A 21,423-nucleotide genomic window follows, 5' to 3' on the forward strand; every position below is an offset into this window, starting at 1 on the left:
TTTCATTTTCTGGTATCTTCTTCAATTTCTTTCTTCAAAGTTTTAAAGTTATTATCAAATAGGTTTTTCACTCCTTTGGTTAGTGTTACCCCAAGATATTTTATGTTATTTGTGGCTGTTGTGAAAGGTGATGTTTCTCTAATTTCTCTCTCAGTTTCTTTATCATTTGTGTATAGATGAGTTACTGCCACGGACCGGCTCAGGGGAGCCACTCAGACCGTGGGAGAAGCAGGGTCCTGGTAACAGGAAGACACAAGTTCGGCAAATGACAGACAGACACAACACACAAGAGAGTGCTTGGAATCTGCTGCGATTTTACTGAATTCATGTTTTCATTATATAGTATTCAAACAAAGAACAAATCAGAAGGTCATGTATCATTGGTTGGCACAGTATGAAAGCTTCTTTTGGTCACATCAGTGATATTTAAGAAAAGTATATTATCAGGAACAGGTGTTAGACATAAAGCATCCTTAGAAGAGGAAATCTTGTCCTTGGGAATGTAAACCTCAGACAAGTGGTTTCATCTTATAAATAGAAAGTTTCTGTCTCATTATCGCTATCATGGCCCTTCCTCTTCCTAACCCCCTTTATTTCATCTAGTGACCAAATATGCCTAATCAGTTCTCTGCACCTGTTGAAATATACTTTTTAGTACCTTCTTATGCAGTAGACACTATGGGGGTTCGGATCTAGAAAGCCTATCCATAAAGTTCAAAGTATAATATAACAGTCTTTGTCCATCAACATTAACCCATCTATTCCCTTGCTCATCATACACCCCGTGTATGTAGTTTTATACATTCCCATACTTTGTTTCCCTATCTCGGAGCTGTTCCTGAAGAGATAATCCTTGTCTAGTAGATATATAGAATATCATTATTATAAAAGAGATTGTGCAAAGCCCATATCTCGCATAGCCAGTGAATCAAGAAAACTGTCTATGCCTCAGCAGTGGCTAATACCGAGCTGTCTGCCATTGACCTCCAGGAAGCCTAGTCCCATAGGACATGTTGCTCCCATCTGGCATAATGACATATGTCATGTCACACAGACGACACTGGAGTTGGTGTGGCAAGTTACTATTTTTTTTTTTAGTTCATCTTGTATCCTGCCACATTACTGAAGGTATTTATCAGCTATAGGAGTTCTCTGGTAGAGTTTTTGGAGTCACTTATATATGCTATTATATCATCTGCAAATAACAAAAGTTTGACTTCTCCCTTTCCAATTTGAATCTCCTTGATCTTCTTTTGTTGTCTTATTGCTCTAGCTAGGACCTCAAGAACTATATTGAATAGATATGGAGAGAATGGTCAGCCTTGTCTTGACCCTGATTTTAGTGGAATCGCTTTGAGTTTCTCTCCATTTAATTTGATGTTGACTGTTGGCTTGCTGTCTATTGTTTTTATTATATTTAGATATGTTCCTTGTTCCCTGATTTCTCCAAGACCTTTATCATGAAGAAGTGTTGAATTTTGTCAAATGCTTTTTCAGCATCTAATGATATGATCATACGGTTTTTTCTTTCAATTTATTTATATGATGGATTACATTGATATATTTTCTTATGTTGAACCAGCCCTATGTCTCTGGGATGAAGCTGACTTGATCATGGTGGATGATTTTTTTTGATGTGTTCTTGGATTTGGTTTGCCAGTATTTTATTGAGTATTTTTGCATGCATGTTCATTAATGAGATTGGTCTGTAATTCTCTTTCTATGTTGAGTCTTTCTGTGGTTTTGATATCAGGATAACTGTAGCCTCATAAAAAGAGTTTGGCAATGTTCCTTTTGTTTTTGTTATGTGGAACACTTTGGAGGAGTATAGGTATTAGCTCTTCTTGAAAGTTCTGGTAGAATTCTGCACTAAAACCATCTGGCCGTGAGTGGTTTTTTTTTTTTTTTTTTTTTTTTTTGCGGGGGTAGGGGGTTGGATGACAGCTTCTATTTCCTTGTAGTTTATAGGTTTATTTAAATTGCTCACCTGGTTTTGATTTAATTTTGGTGTATGGTATCTATCTAAAAAATTGTCCATTTCTTTTACATTTTCCAATTTTGTAGAGTATAGGTTTTTTTTTTTTTGTAGTATGACCTAATGATTCTCTGAATTTCCTCAGTGTCTGTTGTTATGTCCCCCTTTTCATTTTTGATTTTGTAATTTAAATGGTCTCTCTCTGTCTTTTGATTAGTTTGGATAAGGGTTTGTCTATGTTGTTGATTTTCACAAAGAACCAGCTCTTTGTTTAGTTGATTCTTTGTATTGTTTTCTTTGTTTCTATTTTGTTGAATTCAGCTCTCAATTTGATTATTTCCTTTCTTCTACTCCTCCTGGGTGAGTCTGCTTCTTTTTGTTCTAGAGCTTTGAGAAGTTCTGTTAAGTCAGTAATGTGAGCTTTCTCCATTTTATGTGGGCTCTTAGTGATATGAACTTTCCTTTTGGCACTGCTTTCATAGTGTCCCATAGGTTTGGATACGTTGTGCCTTCATTTTCATTTAATTCAAGGAAGTCTTTGATTTCATTCTTTATTTCTTTCTTGTCCCAGGGATGGTTCCGTAGTTCACTGTTCAATTTCCATGAGTTTGTAGGCTTTCTGAGAGAAGTATTGTGTTAAATTCTAACTTTATTTAATCCCTCGTGATCTGATAAGACATAGGGGGTTATTCCAATTTATTTTTGTACCTGTGGAGGTTTGCTTTGTTACCGGGTATGTGATCAGTTTCACAGAAGGCTCCATGAGATGCTTGAGAAGAAGGTAGATTCTTTTCTGTTTGGGTGGAATGTTCTATAGATGTCTGTTAAGTCCATTTGATTCATGACATCTGTTAGTTCTCTTATTTCTCTGTTAAGTTTCTGTCTGGGTGACCTGTCCAATGGTGAGAGAGGAATGTTGAAATCTCCTGCTATTAGTATGTGGGGTTTGATGTGTGATTTAAGTTTTAATAATGTTTCTTTTACATATGTGAGTGCTCTTGTATTAGGGGTGTAGATGTTCAGGACTGAGACTACATCTTGACTGATTGTTCCTGTTATGAGTATAAAGTGTTCTCAATCTCTTCTGAGTGATTTTAGTTTGATATCATTTTTGGTTGATATTAGGATAGATATCCACTTTTTTTTTTAAGTCTGTTTGATCCCATCCCCTTACTCTGAGGTAGTGTCTGTCTTTGAGGTTGAGGTATGTTTCTTGTACACAGCAGAATTCTGGATCCTGTTTTTGTATCGATTCTCTTAGCCTATGTCTTTCTATAGGTGAACTGAGTCTATTGATATGAAGCGATATTAATGACCAGTGGTTGTTAATTCCAGTTATTTTTTGGTAGTAGTATTTGTGTGTTTCCCTTCTTTGGGTTATGCTGGTGGGGGGTTATCGGATGGCTGTGTTTTTGTGGGTACAGTTAGCTTCCTTGGGTTGGGTTTTTCTTTCTAGTACTTTCTGTAAGACTTGATTTTTGCCTCTTTTTCTAAAAAAGTATATTCCTAAATATGTAAATACAACCTGCTTGGTCTGTCTATATGTTACTTGTATGCAGATTTCAGGACTGACTGGTATTGGGGAAGACTTTCTTCCCACTCTCAGTATCGCTTAGTTGCCTGTAGTTCTTTTGAGCTGTCCTCCTGCATTAGCCCGTCTATTGGTGTCTTCCTTCTTTGTTCAGGTCATGTTTAGGTAGCCATGTTGTTGAGTCTTTATTGGGTGTTTCTTCTCTGACATCGCTAGGAGATACATCTGAAGATTTGGAGCTCTGAAGTCAGAACCTCAGATGAGAGTATATGCAACGTTTGTCTTCCTGGATCTGGGTTTCCCCACTCAGTATGATTTTCTAGTTCCATCCACTTACATACAGTTACCTGTTCATGAGTTCATTTTCTTTACAGTTGAATGGTATCCATAGTATCCATAGTATATATGGATCACATTTTTACCATCCATTCATCAGGTGAAGGATATTGTCTTCACTTCTTAGCTACTGTGAACAGAGCAGGAATGAAATGAACACGGCTGAGCAGTTGTCTGTGTAATGAGATGTTGAGTCCTTTGGCATATACTCAGAAATGGTATAGCTAGGTCATATAGTAGATTTATTTTTAACTTTTTGAGAATTCTCCGCACTGATTTCCAGAGTGGCTGGACCAATTTGCAGTCCCATCAATCCACATCCCCTCCAGCATTTGTCAGACTATGTCTGTCTTTTCTTTCCAGTCTTGAGGAAAGATACCGATGTGATTTAAATGAGAAGCATGCTAGATAGAAACCACTGGTTCCCATCACACCAAGATCACTGCTGACTAGCGCTTGCAAATGGAATGAACTGAGTGTCACTCAGCAAATAGAAGAAGCAAACTTTTTGTATACAATATTCTGTCTGTGTGTATGCCTGCACGCCAGAAGAGGGCACCAGACCCCATTACAGATGGTTGTGAGCCACCATGTGGTTGCTGGGGATTGAACTCAGGACCTTTGGAAGAGCAGGCAATGTTCTTAACCTCTCAGCCATCTCTCCAGCAAACTTTTAAACTTAGCCCAGCCTCTACCTGGAGTTGGTGAGCCCAGCTCTAAGGTAAAAGGTGTGGCCAGCTTAGAAACAACCCTTCCTGGATGTTGACATCTGTTATAGAGTCAAGAACTGAATCTAGTGACCACCTGTCAGGCTCCCTGTGAACATCTCCATCAAGTCGGTCAGCTGAGCGTTCTCTGCCTTTGTCTCATTAGCTGTAGGCCTCTGTTAAATCTTTCCAGGCCTTCGGTGCCATGCTGCCTTGATGTGAAGGGGCTTGTGTAGAGGAAGCATCGTCAGCAAGTTGATCTCAGGTTTAGGAACAACCTTTCTTCATCTGTAAATGACCTAATGCACGGAAAGGACCAGAATAGATTAAACTCATTAGACTACTTTGCAATTATAATGTACCTCAAACCTGGCAGAAAGTTCCTCTGGATAGTGAAGTTGTGCAGGTCTTTTGTCAATGGCAGGGACGGTAAGTTTATGGTTCTTAGTTTTCTCAATTATTTTTCCTCCAAGAACATTTTTCTTAAGTCATTAGTTTTGTACTGTTAGTGAATGACAAGCCACCGAATATACAACTATCAGTGGGAATGCAAACACCACCAATTGAGCATTTCTTTTTCAAAACTATGTGCCTATGGCTTGTAAGTTGTTTAACTTGTTTTGTTGTTTCGAAATAGGGTCCCACTACCTAGCCCAGGCTGGCCTTAAACTTGTGATCTTCTAGCCTCAACCTTTCTCATTTTGAGAAATTCCATTTACCACATCTGGTTTGTGATTTGTGATTAAGATTTTCAGGGTAAAGAGTGGGGAGGAAGTTGCGGTCTTCCAGAGTAGGCAGACCTCCAACTTGTATTGCCAAAGCTGGCCTTGAACTCCGATCCTCCTGTTTCTACCTTCTAGGTGCTATGACAACCATATACTCCCACGCCTGGCCTGAAGATTTTGATTGCATAAATTTTCTACTGGTGGCAGGGTGTGGGTGACCTTAGTTTGCAAGATGAGACTAAATCAAGCTGTCCTCAGTATTCTGCTGAGAGCCACGGACTCAACGTACTCTCATACCCAAAGTTGAGAGCTGCAGATCCTTAGGTTTTCAACTACAAGGGTTGTAGGCCTTTACAAAATGAGGACTGGAACGATGGTACAGGCTATCTGTGAAAGGGACTGGAAGCAGTGGACATGGGGATGTAGGCCCAGCTGGCATATGGCCAGCTGCAAGATGTTTCACCATCAGATGCAGGATGTTTGAGTGGGTGTTCAAATAGTAATAAAGGGTTAAAAAAAAAAACCTTTAAATTTTTGTATTTTTAGCGTCTGTGATGAAAATGGAAATGAAAAACCAAACACTCATATCTTGGCATTAGAATTGAAGTATGCACCCATCAAATTCCTCAGTAGAATTTTATTTATTTTTTTTATTTTTATTTTATTTATTTATTTATTTTGATTTTTGAGACAGGGTTTCTCTGTAGCTTTTGGTTCCTGTCCTGGAACTAGCTCTTATAGACCAGGCTGGTCTCGAACTCACAGAGATCCGCCTGCCTCTGCCTCCCGAGTGCTGGGATTAAAGGCGTGCGCCACCACCGCCCAGCTCCTCAGTAGAATTTTGAGGAGAATCAGGAAGTGGGATAACCCAGGCAAATATTTTCATAGAATTGTAAAGCTGTGTGGGGCCCAGTAAAGTCACAACACATAATTCTATGACACACACACACACACACACACACACACACACACACATCCTTTTTTTCCAAAGAAAGCGGCTTGTGACATCCTAAGCTTTGCTGTAGGACTGGAGCACCCTCTTGTGGTCATGATCAGCCTAGGTCTACAAAAATAGCTCTTGGTTTGTTCTTTTCTTAACCAGAACTATAATTCCTAGTACATTTCTCTTGTGGTGACATAAGACTTTGAGAATAATTTTCTCCACTGTATATATGCATATAGTAAAATACAATTTGAATTTAAAATAACACAACTTATATTATCCTAGATGTTCAATCTTCCATTGTTGGGCTAGGACCTTATGGGCTTAAGTTATAGCATGAGAAAAGACAGGGAAGTTAAGTATAATAGATGAGTATATTTTTCAGTACCAAACCAACAATGTCTTTTCTGCTCAGTAATTCCCTTATGTTCTTATGATTGCCTTTACAGTGTAGATACAGCATTGGTTCAAAAGCTAGCAGTCCAGACAATCATTGGATGAGCTTGGTCATGTGCTCCGCTCACGTCCTCGTAGCCCACGTGTTCCTCTAGCCCTAGCCCACGCGTAAAATTTATTCTCTAAGGGTAAAACTTGTGCAGAGACTGATTCCAGTTTTCAGCTATTTCAAACGGAACTGTGGAAATAAGCTGATTTCTCCACATTCCAGCCCATCGTCACTTTTCAGTGGTTCTAAAAAGACTTAAAATAAATATAGCCTAACAATTTGAGTTCAAAATTTTTACTTAGAAATGTTTTGAAAATATATTCCTTATAAAAAATATGGGCCTTTTTCATTGCAGACTCTTTTATGAACTAAAGCTACATTAGTTCCTTGTGTAGAACTACATATAGAGAGAGGGTTTTGGTGCTTTAGAACTGAAGGGAAGTCACAAGCCAGGTTTTGCCTCCAAATTGGTTCCTTTCTGTGGAGGCCTGAAAATGAGAGACTATTTCCACCTTGAGTTGGGACTTACTTCTGTTCCTTCAAGGTTATTGTCTGTTTCCACCTCAAACCAAGATCTCATCTAGATTTAGATCAGAGAGTTCTGCTCTCTCAAGGGTATTGTCAATAGGTGTGGCTAATATCTAGACCTTATATTTCAGGAATAGAGCCATAGATATGTTTCTACCCCAAACAAAGTCTAAGGATCCAACTAAGTTTCTACTGCTTTAAGTAGATAATAATGGATTCCACCCAGGGAGTGGTTTGCCTACAGAACATTTTGGTCTAAGATGTGAGCTTGACTTATCTTGTTCTAGCAGCAGAATGTTTAACTAAGAATGTAGCCTGCAAACTTCAATTGGTATGTTCATTTCCTTGTATCATGCTAACACAGTTTTATTTATCTATTTATTTTTTATCTTACTCCTATCTTTTGGGGTTGGGGTATTTCAAGCAAATGGAAATTAAATGCAGACAATTTCAGTGTTCACTGGAGCTCCCTCCCGGTACTATCCTTTGTTTTCTGTTTTATTATTTTTCACTCACATCTTCATCATCTTTACTAATTTTCTAATTCCCATGCCCCTACCGTGGTAAGTTGTAGTGGAAGCTGCGGGCTGTGTTCCTGCCGCCCCAGCTCCTGGTCACCTGGCTAGCTTATGCCCCAAAATAACGACACACAAAGTGTATTCTTTTAAACACTGCCCTTACTGGCTAATTCTCATATCCCGATCAACCCATCTCTAATAATCTGTGTAGCACCAGTCTTACTGGGAAAGATTCAGCACGTCTGACCTGGCGGCTTGCTTCATCGCATCTGCTCTGGAGAGCAGCGGCATGGCATCTGAGCTCACTTCCTCTTCCTCCCAGCATTCTGTTCTGTTTACTCCACCCACCTAAAGGCTGGCCAATCAAATGGGCCAAGGCAGTTTCTTTATTAGCCAATGACCTTCCTCCATCAGTAAGTGGTATTTTTATCAAAGCTGGTCTCCAATACTTTTCTTTTCTCTGCATCCAGTCAATACCTAGCAAGAGGAAATAAACTAGGAAATAAATTTTGTATCCCCGGGGACTGGGAGGTTATAGAGAAGAACTGAGACAGGAGGCTAAGACAGGGGCAGGAATAGCCATGCTTTATTTCTTCTGTTTTCTAGTCATCTCTACTGCTATCGTCACCTGTCATGGCACTGGAAGCCATGCTGTTTAGCATGCACATGGGATCATAATGAAGTCAGAGACAGGCAGTCAGACCAGGCTAAATGAACATGAACTTCCAAACAACCCATACTCAAAGATAAGCAAGGTGAGTATGGGCAGGAATTCAGCTAGGTCCCTAGGCACTGCAGTAGATAACACAGTTCTCAATCAAGTCTTAAAACCTGAGCAAGAGAAGTCACAGACTACACTTTCCACAGATTCTTCATCCTGAATCTCCTCAAAGGTTTTGACCAAATTCTCTAATTGTTCTTTCACTTTTACATTATCGCTGAGAAGAGTGTCTTTGACTAAATGTCACAGCAAAAATGTTGCTATGGGAAATTCTTCTGGCCCTTGCTCTTTTAAAGCTTTTTGAAGGTGAGCTTTTACCTGCTCCCAATCAGGAATATTAAAGTCCCCCGCTTGTGGAAAGCAGGGACTTAACTCTAAAACTGTCTTTAATGAACTCTTGTGCTTTGTTAAGAGAACTATCAATTGCCCCATCAATACTTGAACAGAATTACTAGCACCCATCTTCAATTCACTCTCACCATCAATATCTTACCTGCTGGCCAGCCTTTTGAGGGTGATCTCTCAGGGAGTCCCTACTTCTCTCTGTGAAGTCTAAGAAGAGCTTTGAGAAGGAGGAAGTTAAAAGTACTAAAAGGGATATAGAAGGAAGGGATATAAAGAGGAAGAAGAGACTTTAGAAAGGGAGACTGTACTGTTTAAAAAGATTTTGGAAGAAGACATTAAGCAACTAAAAGAAGCAGTTATGACCTATGGGACTCATGCCCCCTTCACTGTGGCTTTAATGGAATCCTTTGTGGAACTCAATCTTATATCTAGCGATTGGATGCAGTTTTGCAGAGCCTGTCTTTCGGGAGGAGATTATTTGTTATGGAGAGGCAAAATGCAGGAAAACTGCACAGATACCGCGTGGTATAACGCCACCACGGGTTTCCCCCAGCGTAACCTTGACATGTTAACTGGCGCGGGGCAGTATGCAGGCTTAGCAGCACAGGTTACTTCTGGTGTGTGCTGTGGATTTTTCTTTCTGGGAGCCTGGGGACAGGACAGAGTCAAAAGATCAAATGGGCGCTGGTAAAGAATCCATTGCTGATGCCAGTGGGATTGGATGGCCTTGTGTGGCCTATGTCTTATTTACCAATTTTAGCACAGGTAAACCTGCTGTGCCTTTGGATACCACCCAGAACAATATCATGGGGATTTGGAATTTAACTGCAGTCCTGTGTTTTGAGAAAAGAACGCCACAAGCTTACCTAAGGATTTCAGTTCCATTGCTGCAGGTGGTTGCCTTGTGCTCATCAATGCTTCCATTACTGATTTTGCCCCTAATGCCCCCAATACCTTACTTAAGGGGCTCCACTTTGCAGGCAAACTCATTAAGGATTGGGGAGGCACAGCCTCCTTAGGAGTGAGTGCTTATGTGTGCTAGAGCATCATCTTCATGTTTTTATGGCACTAGAGCCAGAGGAAGCTCAGGTCAATATCGCCACTTGGCAAGTCCTCTTAGCTGTTGCTCCGGAGGATTCTTCAGCGCACATCTGGTTGACCATGGTGAAGGGTGACTAGTGAGCCAATGATGGGAAAGGTCTTTGGGGGGCTGCCCCAGCGGAAGACAGGAAATGTGTTTTGTCCTAGAAGCTTTCCCATAAGGGGTAAGGAGCGTTGCCTGACGTCCAGTGCCACCTAAGACAGGCCTAGTAATTTAATTTATAAAAAAGGTGGACCTGTAGGACCCACAAGTCTACCCCTCCTCCCAGGGTTCATATTGAGGATAGCTTGCAGTTTCTGGCAAAACATCTTGCTTGTTCCTGTGGTCCCTCTGCCCACCCTGGTGGTTAGCTATAAGGGAGCTATTTGCTCCATTTGAATAAACAGATTCTGCATTTTCTCTTCACGAATGACCCATTCTCTTGTGTTCTATAATCTCCAGCACCTTGCCCAACTCATGAATTTTCCCGTAGCTCAGGCGTTACAGTCAACCTGGAACTTCAACTGGTAGGCTATGAACAACTCCATCTCCTCAAAATGTACTTGGCCGTCTAGCTTCTTTACCTACATGTGCTATGCACACACACTCCTCTCCATAAAATACACCCAAACACGCCCCTTAGGAACTCAGCTCCTCCTTCTCTTGTCTCCATAAAGGAAAGCTCCAAACAATAATCATGGCTACCGAGACCCTTCCCTCAGTGGCATACTGCTCCCTGCAGGATCTATTGCTTTAAATGAGATTTCCTTGTAACTTTGCAATCAGTGTGGACTTTTATTATGGATCAAAACACCAAGAACCTGAAGAAAGCCAGTCCAGTAACAACCTGAACTACTGTAATACACTAGACCAAGGAAAAAGGCCAGGCAGCAGGATTTACAGCTTTTGGTGGGGAGCCAGATCATGATGCCTAGGGAAGGGAGGAACTGGGTAAAAAAAACCCCGATCTCTTCTGTTACTCTTCAGAGGCTCAAATTTGCCCAAATCAATTTTAGGTCCAAAAGAGCTCACCTGGATCCTAAGAGGAGGACACTTGGCGCTGCAATGCCTCCACTGACTTGGCATCTGACAAGCAAATGTAGGCATCAAGGACCATCTGGCCCTGGGGCTTTCGCTCAGCTCAGTACCTGAGATGGTGTGGTCTCAACTACCACCTGCAATTACTTGTTTAGGACCCCTCTGCTTCCTTCGTTACACCTACCTGGTCCCGCCCTTTTGCCTCTATAGTGGGACTCAATCTTGTAGCTTTCCCCTCAAACTTCAGACACTCAGAGCCACTGCTGCTTCTTCAGCCTCTTTCTTGCATCAATATGAAAAGGAAATGTATCTGAAAGAATATCTTTTTATTCCCATGACAACAAACCACATCTATTTGATTATCCTTCAAAGCTGGAAGGGAAGAAAATACACCTAGCTGTACAAATCATACACATAGTAACAAACCAATATAGAAGAGAAACAGAAAAACTAAACTGAAAGACTCTAAATGGATTTGTAAGCCCCCTCAACCCTAAGACATTTTTCTAAAACCTTACACTCACTCTATCTTGGAAAAGGGACAGTCACCCATACACACACACATGCTAGACTGCTTATCTGTTTGTGTCCTTGTGAATAACCACATGCTGGACTGATCATCTTCCTGTGTCCTTGTGAATAATCTTCAAACGTAACTCCATTTTGGGAATTGAGGCAAATACAACCCACAGATGTTGACTCAGTTCCTGATGTATTGATTTAGTCACTGAACCAAAGGTCAGGATGGACCACAGATGCTCTCCCTTATCACCTGACCACGCAACTATTCTCCTGCCCTGGAATAGACCAATCACTGCTAGTAACCCTTTGAATAAGCCAGTCCAATAAGTTGGAAAACAACCTACAGGTTCCCCCCTTGTGTCTGTGGCTTTTTACTTTAAAAGATGAACTGTAGGGGAGGAAGCGGGAAAATTTTTTTTTCAATAAAAAAAAAAAATGTGAACAGGAACAAAAAAAAAAGATGAACTGTAACAGCTATCAATGTCCTTCATACCCCGAACCTGAATGACCCTGTCATGACAGAATAAAAATCCTCTTGCTTTTGCATCAATTCGTGGTTATGTGAATGGTGTCTGGAGCAACTCTTCCCTGATGTTTGGGCATCTAGTCCAACAGAAACGAATACCCATCACCTAATAAACACTTGTTTAATTTTAGGAATACAGTAAAAATATGAGACATGTTCCTTCCTGTATTTTGAGCTGTTAACCCTGGAACACTGTTGGCACTGCCTCACTGCTTTGCTACAACATGATGGTGTCACCCTGTTCGCTGCCTAGCTGGCAACGCTGGTTTTCTCTGCTTTCCAGCTTTCTTTGGGCTTGGAGTAGTCCCAGGGCCGTCTGTTCTCTGTGAATCCATAGAGCTTCCTAAGCGCCACTCGGGCGGCTTCCTCTTCAGCAACCAGCACCGTTTCCCCAGGTCCTTCTGCAAGCAGCTTTTTATCACTAGGAAGAAAACAGACAGTGATCCCAAGTGACAGGAAGACAGAGCCCATGAGGCCGTTATGCCTTTCATTCCATTATAATAACCCACGAAGCCCAGTATTTTCCAAGCCAAAGCACAAAGTAGCAAGAGGATCAGGGGTTCAAAGACTAGAGCTGGGTGTGGTGTGGTGGTACACACCTTTGGTGCCAGCACTTGGGAGGCAAAGGCAGGCAGGTCTCTGGGTTTGAACCAGCTGGGTCTACAGGGCAAGTTCCTTAGATTAGGAAGTCTTCAAAGATTGGGAAAATGTTTGCAGACATTTTAATCTAGTTAGTTATCTGAGATACTCAATGTTCCTATCTAGTACTCTGATTGAACACTCACTCACACTCTCTCTTTCTCCTAGGCAAATATTCTAAAAGGCTCTATCTAAATGGTTGAAACTTTGATAGACACCAAGTTCCTTTCTTCTACTTTGACGCTAGTTGAAGTTGCTGCCAAGAAGAGATTAAGGTAAAAGCACCAACAGACAAAAGTCAAACTTCTATTTTTTTATACAGGAAATATGAGGCTATCTTATACCCCATGAAATTCTACAGCAAACAGCTGGCCAAAAGGGACTTAGCATGAGCTGGAGGGAAGGCTCAGTGGTCCAGAGCACTGACTGCTCTTGCAGAGAAGCCAGGTTTGGTTCCCAGCATCAACACAGAAGCTAACAACCATCTGTAACTCCAGCTCCAGGAGAGTTGACAATCCTTCTGGTCTCCACATGAATGTGGTACACACACACACATGCAGGTCAATATTCACACACATAAAATCTTTAAAAGGTACTATTTAGTAAAACACAGATAACTTGTCTTCCTCTAATAGAAGAAAGAAAAAAAAATAATCAGAGATGACCCCCCCCCCTCAGGGTCTCACTGTGTAGCTTTGGTTGTCCTAGATGTAGACCAGTTTGACCCGAACTCAGAGATCTGCTTGCCTCTGACTCCTGACTGCTAGGCCAGGATTAAAGACATGCGCCACCATGCCCGGGACAGAGAAACAATTTTTAAGGCTGTTAGAAGTAACACTTAAAACCAGAAGTCTATCTTTAAGGCTTCCAATCAAAGTTATGAAGTAAAGAATTTTCTACTAACCAGTATAAGCCAACAAAATACAAAGGCAAAGCGGTTGTGCTTCCAGCCTGCCTGGTGAGTCTAGACTCGGGAGCAGAAGTGTTTCTCTTCTTCAGTTCCTCCATGAGGAGTCCCATGGGATTTACGACGGTCCACATCTCAAAGAGCTCTTTCCCTGTCATTTGTGTAATTAGAAAGTCCTGCGCATAAAATGACCATTTATACATTTAAATTAGAACAAAGAATATTATGACCAGAATTCAAATCCATGTGTCCCATAAAAACCAATGGGAATGAATGGCAAATCCATGCTGAGCATCTAGCCTGAATGTGAAATGCTCCAAAGTCGAGATTGTAGAGCATTTTCAGTTTTAGCCTTTGGAATTCTGGTTTGTGTTTCTCCCCAATGGGCTCACATAACCAGGCCAGGAAACACTCTACCAGAATTATATCATAGATGCTGCTATTTGTAGTTTTAATTTTTAAAAAAAATCATAGTTTAATTAAAAACTTCCAATTTCAAATCCTAAGAAAACAATGTCAGGCAAAATAACCTATCAAAATTATACAGCAGGTAGACCCCCTACCCTACAATTCAAGAATTAAAGTATCAAAATTCAAAATAGAAGACAAGCGAGTGTCTACCTACCTCCTAAGGGCACACCCACATGGCCACGCCTTCCCACCAGGACAGACTGCATTCCTTTTTACAGCCTGAGCTAAAATAAATCTTTCCCCAAAAAGCAAAACTACAAGCTGAAAATTACTTAAATCCTTCAGAACTCACTACCCAGCATTTAATATTTCTATTCCGCAAAAGAAGCAAACTGAAATATTACCATGAAAATTGCTTAGGGCTTTGTCAGTTTGGGGGAAACAGTCAGGTCTATAAAGGTGTATAAAAGGAATGAATGAGAAAAAGAAATAAAGTTTTCCTTTTGTCCATATTGAGTGTGTTTGAACAAGTGTAATTGGTGATACCCACCCTGATGAAAAGGGCGGCTCTTTCGGGTCCACTGCTCTGTAACAGGGCTCCAATCACCGCAAAGAAAGTCCGGCGCAATACAGGCAGGGGGACAGGGAACTCCGCACTGAGGGTCAACTGCTCCACGGCCAAGTTACTAGCCACATGACAAACGACGGCCTCACTAGTAAGAAAGCTAACTAGACTCTCAATGCCTTCAGTGGGCAAGTCTGGGAACTCATCTTCAAGAAACTGTGTGAGGCACTGCTGTGCAAAAGACAGCCCCTGTTCAGACAGCTCTTGATTGTCCTGAAGGTTCAGAAGAGTAGCTTCTTTCTCTATCCCAAGTTTCTGACGTTTCGCTTCTTCACTTTTAATATAGCAGCTGTTGACAAAGGCAGTTTTGAGAAGGTCCAAGGAAAAGGTTTCTTGTAACCGAGCCCCAAAGGCTTGTATTTCCGCATGGTAATCCCAGTTTGGCTTCTCTGAACTGAGGATGTAGAGACAATGAGAGATGGTTAAGGATAGCGTGTTATCATGTACAATTGTGCTCTAGTCTTATTATATAAAGGGACAAGAAAAAAAAAGTTTTGTTTTTTTTTTTAACATCAAGTCCTAACAGTTTAAATACAAAAAAAGTAATACCGATGAACACTGGAAGTCCTTTGTTACATTCTACATATATGGTTAAGATTAATTTTCCTTTTGGCTTAACTACCACATTAAAGTGACAGTTCACATCAGATTAGACTATTGCTTTAGCTTCTAAATTCCTTCTTTCTGGTCTAACAGTGAAATTATGCTTTCCATCTGAGTATGAAAAAATTATAAGCCGGGCGGTGGTGGCGCATGCCTTTAATCCCAGCACTTGGGAGGCAGAGGCAGGTGGATCTCTGTGAGTTCGAGACCAGCCTGGTCTACAAGAGCTAGTTCCAGGACAGGCTCCAAAACCACAGAGAAACCCTGTCTCGAAAAACCAAAAAAAAAAAAAAAAAAAACCAAAAAAAAAATTATAACTATATAGGTTCAGGACAGAAGTTAAAAGTATATTTAGTTTATATCCTATTTATTTAAATTTCAGAAATGTCCACTTAAATTACCAGTTCCTTCAGCTAGTAACAATACTATAATAATTGTATCAATACAATAATATAATAAATGTTAAAACTTAACAACCATGGGCGAGGCTTGAGGCTGTTGTAGTTCAATGGTGGAGCGCTTGCCTAGCAGACACAAGGGACTGGTGTGTGCACATACACCTTAAATACAAACAGTTCCAAGAATTAGAATAAACAGGATCGATATTCTCCTGGAGGGCAAGATTAAGTAGTAATCAAAGTTTCACATCAGGAGTAAGTTCCCAAAAACTAGAGAGACTTCCCTGTTCTTTGGGTGTACTAACAATCTAACGGAAGTCAAATGTCAGTGTAACTACACGGATGAAGGAGATCTACATGCATTTTTGTGCACAAAGACATAGCAAACAGAAGATGTAAGATGCAGGATCATATATAAGCACAATGCACTTGATAAAAGCGTATGGTTGGTTTTGGAGGGTTTTGTTGTGGTGGTTTTTTTTTTTTTTTTTTTTTTTACAGATTATCTAGATCAAAAACCTAAACTTTTCCCCTCTTACTCTGGACAGTGAATACATAGTTCAGTTCTACCCAGAAGTGAATTTTTCTGTCTTGGCTCGCAATGTTGTAGAATGATGCTATCCCTCTTAAAGGGGCCCAAAGAACCTCCGGCCTGAGACTGGGCGATCACAAAACTGCGCCAATCCCAAGTGGTTACTCTCCGGCGAGACCCCTTTCTCTAATTGGGGTTCCTGAGATTCTGCAGGAGACAGCCAGGCTTCTGTCGTCCATTTCCTCGGCCCCAGGTCGCCTGCAGCCATGGCTCACCCCTCCGCCTGCCTGCAGGTGCAGCCCAGTGTCCCCCACCGCCACCTTGGCCACTCAACCCTCCTGGGACACCTACCGTCGCACGGGCGGCGGCGGGCAGCGCTGCAGGCGCCATCGCTCCAACTCCTTCTGGAAGCGGAAGGCTGCACGGAACCCCTTCTTCACTCCCCGAACCGGGGAAACCAGTGTGGGGGCGGCCGGAGCCAACAGGCGGCGAGAACCCTGTTGCAGCAGCCGAACCACTACAGAAGCCATGGCAGCCACCAGGCAATCGAGGGCGGAAGGAAGGCAGCCGGACGGGTGCAGCCACAACACAGGTCCCCAGGAGCTGAGCGGGATAGAGAGGGCGGAGAATTAGGCGACGCCCACAAGAGCGGGTCGGTGGCGGGATTGTGTATACTGCGCATGCGCAAGTGTTTCGCCCATGATGTGAGCTTGGGCGCAGAAATTAATAGGAAAAGTTGCTTGATCTTGTCAGTTTGTCTTGTGTTTATTACTCACTAAAAATAAAACAAAAACGTGTTGCACTTTCAATTTGAAGAAAACAGTTAAATTCTAAAGAGGAAAATATTTCTTGTTTACATTCAGCCTTAAATTGTAGAACATCAATCCTGCCGCTACTGAGCAAATGTTTTCGAAGTTTGAGGTTTCACTAAACACCTCCCCATGTATTAAGGCTGGGCAAAGCGACCCAGTATGAGAAGTAGGGTCCCAAAAGCCAGAAAAAGAGACAGAGACAGACCCTGTTCCTGCTGTGCTGTTTGGGAGTTTCAATAGGAAGACCAAGCTATACCACTGTCCCATATATGCAGAGTGCCTAGGTCAGTCTCATGCAGGCTCCTTGGCTGTCGGTTCAATCTCTGTGAGCCCCTATGAGCCCAGGTTAGCAGGTTGTGTGAGCCTTCCCATGGTGCTCAACACCCCTCCCTTCCTGCCTTCCACCCCACCCCTAGCTCCTCAACTCCTACCTCTTCTCTAGAATTCCTGAACTCCACCTAATGTTTGGCTGTGGGCCTCTGCATCTGTCTTCATCAGTTGCTGGATAACCCAATTGGGTCAGATACCAATCTGGTCACAGCCAGCTCAGGCTAAACTTTGTATTTTAAATAACTACCTTTTTTTTTTAACCATGGGGAAAGACCTGGGGGTGGTAGTGAAAATATTAATAATGAAAGTAGTAGTTTTTAAAAAGTCTGCAGCTTTCCAAACAAAATATAAATGGAAGCCCCACAGTCACAAAGGGAAGCATCTCAGCTTTCAGTTTCGTGTTGAACATCTTGACCTTCAAGGGAAACTTTCTATGGTTCAATATAAAGGCAGGGGTGCTTCTGGCTTCTGCAGTCACCCAGGTTGTCTCCTGTGTCTTTGATGGTGCCTGTTTTCACAAACAGCTTGTTCTGGTATATTCTCTCTCTGTGTCTCTCTCTGTGTGTCTCTGTCTCTGTCTCTCTCTGCAGCAGGTACCTCCCTACCTCTCTCTGGTTACTGGAATTGACCTCCAAACAGGACCTGTATCTCTCTGTCTGCCCAGACAGCCATTTCACCTCCCTTGAAATACAGACCAACACGTGCTACTGCCCAGTTAGAGAGTCTTCAACATTAGGGTTGCACAGCCCAGTTTGAGGTTCTTAGCTTAACTTTTCAAGACGGAGATGTGGAACAGCTTTTTTAAATCTATAAAAGGGCTTACAATGGACATCCAGCTGAAGCAAATTCTCTAAAACAGATCAAAATAATATTAAAAGCATTGAAAATTCATAGATCATCAGATAAGTATATTCAACCAAATCACAGGGAATTGTCATTTCTGCAATATTCCATTCATTTATTTATTTCTGTAATGTTTCATTTATTATTGGGAGAAAAAAAACCTAAAGCTGGTGTCTGTAACTGATGAACCAGCCTGCCTCCATTTGGGGCTTGTAAGCCAGTTTATAGTAAAGACAAACTAGGTTCATTCCTGTTTATGATTAAATCTCTTTTTCTAAAGGATTGGGCTATGCCCTACCTGTAACCTTAACTACAAATGATTCTGTACTGCCTGTTCCAGGAAATAGCAACCGTGCCTTTGCTTCAAATGATTATTATGACACTTTGTCATGACCACTTAGTTACCAGGACTTTGTTTTAGAAGGTTGTTATGACCAACTTGTTATATTTATGTTTTACTTCTGCAGTAACTTGGTCTATTGGCCTGCCAAATCCCCCATTTGAAGACCTGTTACTCCTAGATTATAAAAGACCTTTTCTTCCCATGTCCAATGCTGATCTCTTGAACCCCACCTTTAGGAAGAGACAGTCCATGTCCACAAACTGTTTTTAAAAACTTGCTTTAATTAATTTGGCCATGATGATTTGGGTCAATGGTCTTTCTCCTCACATCTGTAGGATTAGCAGCAATGTCAAGCTTAATAAAGTTAAAGTGATGTGTCTCTATGCGCAGAGGCTCTCAGCAATGACAACTAGAACATGATTTTCAAATAGAAAAAAAATAGCTCTAAGCCTCAAGTAGTCTCTCCCACTAATGCCCTACATGGAGCTCGGGGATTAAAGTCTGTATTCAGCTTCCTGTTATTCTAACTGTTGGTATAGTCACTTTAGAACAAGGAAAGGTTGCTCTTCCTTCCGGTTCCCGCAGCCTCTGCAGCCAGGAGCAGCAAAGTCTCTCGAGACACCCTGTACGAGGCAGTGCGGGAGGTAGGTCCTGCACGGGAACCAGCGCAAGCGCCGTAAGTTTCTGGAAACGGTGGAGCTGCAGATCAGCCTGAAGAACTACAACCCCCAGAAGGACAAACGTTTCTCAGGCACCATCAGGCTCAAGTCCACCCCTCGCCCCAAGTTCTCGGTGTGCGTCCTGGGGGACCAGCAGCACTGCGATGAGGCCAAGGCCCTGGATATCCCCCACATGGACATCGAGGCGCTGAAGAAGCTCAATAAGAACAAGAAGTTGGTCAAAAAGCTGGCCAAGAAGTATGACGCCTTTCTGGCCTCTGAGTCTCTGATCAAGCAGATCCCGCGTATCCTGGGCCCAGGCCTGAACAAGGCTGGCAAGTTCCCTTCCCTGCTGACACACAATGAAAACATGGTGGCCAAAGTGAACGAGGTGAAGTCCACGATCAAGTTCCAGATGAAGAAGGTGCTGTGTCTGGCTGTCGCTGTCGGCCACGTGAAGATGACCGACGACGAGCTGGTCTACAACATCCACTTGGCTGTCAATTTCTTGGTGTCCTTGCTCAAGAAGAACTGGCAAAATGTCTGGGCTTTGTATATCAAGAGCACTATGGGCAAGCCCCAGCGTCTTTACTAGGATGCCAATAAACCTTCGTGTTACCCCGCCCCCCCAAAAAAAAGAACAAGGAAAGGTTTATTTGTGAGTTGGTTATTCTTAGTTAACTTGACTCAGCCATAATCAACTGAAAACCCAAATGGCTGACCACGTCTCTGAGGGATTTTTTTTTCTTAATTAAATGATTTGAAATCAGAAGATCCACTTATAATCCAGATCTTTGAGGGGGGAAGGGTCACCTGTAATCTGAGCCACACCTTCTCTGGCAGCCTGCATAAAAGACTTGGAAGAAGGAAGCTTGCTCTCTTTACCTGCTTGCTGTCACTCTTGCTGGAAAGACCATCCGTTTGCTGGCATTAGAGCCTACTTCTTGGGGATTCCAGCAGATACTGAAGACAAGCTGAGACATCAGCATCAGAGACTGAACAACTATTGGATTCTTGGACCTTATGTTTATAGGCTGCTCTTGTTGAATTAGCCGGACCATAGTCTGTATGCCATTCTAGTAAGTTCCCTTCTATTTACACCCTTATCTCTATTTACATAGAGATTCATTCTATAGGCCCTTTCCCTCTATAGAACCCTAATACTTTTGGTCTCATATTGGAAAGTTTCTGTGCCCCATAATCATCTCCGCTGATGCAATAATACAAATCAGACCAAATCAAACAGAATTAAACAAGTCCAGATTTAATGCATACAAATGTTCCCAGATGGCTTTCCAGTCCCCCAGAGAGGAGACAAGAAAGAAAGACCAGAAAACTACATGTTTGTTCTCTGGGGAGCAGTTTAAATAACTTGCAGGAGTGATCTTGAGCATCTCTTGGGAAGGGTCATCATTTGGCGGGCTTTCTCAGGGGTGTAGTCTGGACTGAGGCAACTCTGAAGGGGAGGGGGCTTGGGGTGGAGCTTCTACCTGAACATTCCATACTCTGGATATATGGATGCCAGGGGCTGGGGTGACACTTCCACCTAAATATTAAAGAATCTTTGGGTATAGGGGCACCAGTTCAAATCTGGATATTTCTTGAAGGCATGGGACAATGTGGGGAGGGGGAAGAGTTGGGAGTTAGAGGGCTCAGGCTTATTAGGAGGTGTGGGTGAAGAGGCATCCAGTTAACTGCCATCCTGGAGATCAAAGGCATATGCTCCTTGAGGGATATGAAGAGGCAGGTTGCCAAGAGAAAAAAAAAAGATTTTATTACTAGCTCTATGAACAGGGTTAGCCATGGGAAGGGTGATTAACTGCCAGAAAGCATGGGATGGAGAAGTGCCCTGGTTGTACAGAAGAGGCAAGGGTGAATGAGTGAGACACAAGAGCATATATGTCCTTTAAAACCAGATTTCAGTTGCTGGGTAGGTGCCCATTTGAGCCTGGAGAGGCAGTACCAATAGTGAAGTCTCAGGAGCTGGTACAGGTGCTGGAATTATCCGGAGGACCTTCTGCAGGTTGGCCTCGGCCCAGACAGCAGGACTGTCCCGTAAAATATGCTAAAAAATGGGTGGGGTCAAAATAGGCTCTGGAGACTATTAGTTTTTACCAGACCAGATTTCTTGATAGAAACTTCTCCCAGAGTTATCTGTAAGACAGCTGGAACAGATTTACATCTTGGCGTCATAGCAAAAGGCTATATCTTTAGGTTAAAAGGGATGAACATTTCAGAAGACAGTTCAAGGAAATTGAGCAGTTTTCTGCTCTCATAGCCTTAGCTTTTGGGGACTATGCTTTAAGAAACGCAGTTTATGGTAATTGTTGCTTGGGGTCAAATCAATAGGGTGAAATGGCAACCTAACAAATATTCCACA

General features: G+C 42.1%; 1 protein-coding gene and 1 pseudogene across 1 annotated transcript; one reads left to right on the top strand and one right to left on the bottom strand.

Moving 5' to 3' along the window:
* Positions 1–12,045: 12,045 nt before the first annotated feature.
* On the bottom strand, positions 12,046–16,641 carry Mrpl44 (mitochondrial ribosomal protein L44). The gene is made up of 4 exons (XM_057761693.1): positions 16,408–16,641; positions 14,449–14,917; positions 13,485–13,663; positions 12,046–12,362 (listed from the first exon to the last, which is right to left on the bottom strand). The coding sequence occupies exons 1-4, from the start codon at positions 16,584–16,586 to the stop codon at positions 12,191–12,193; spliced, it is 999 nt and encodes a 332-aa protein (XP_057617676.1). The 5' UTR covers positions 16,587–16,641; the 3' UTR covers positions 12,046–12,190.
* Positions 16,642–16,736: 95 nt separating this feature from the next.
* On the top strand, positions 16,737–19,638 carry LOC130869298 (60S ribosomal protein L10a-like; annotated as a pseudogene).
* Positions 19,639–21,423: the final 1,785 nt, after the last annotated feature.

Source organism: Chionomys nivalis, chromosome 2 (genome assembly GCF_950005125.1).
Source record: "Chionomys nivalis chromosome 2, mChiNiv1.1, whole genome shotgun sequence".
NCBI lineage: Eukaryota > Metazoa > Chordata > Mammalia > Rodentia > Cricetidae > Chionomys > Chionomys nivalis.

Bases quoted from the DNA above. Each gene is read 5' to 3' on its own strand.
- Mrpl44 (XM_057761693.1), bottom strand. From the start codon at position 16,586: ATGGCTTCTGTAGTGGTTCGGCTGCTGCAACAGGGTTCTCGCCGCCTG. The intron at 14,918-16,407 runs GTAGGTGTCCCA...CTACATCCTCAG, and splicing joins CCGCCGCCGCCCGTGCGACG to TTCAGAGAAGCCAAACTGGG. The intron at 13,664-14,448 runs GTGGGTATCACC...TTTTATGCGCAG, and splicing joins GAGCCGCCCTTTTCATCAGG to GACTTTCTAATTACACAAAT.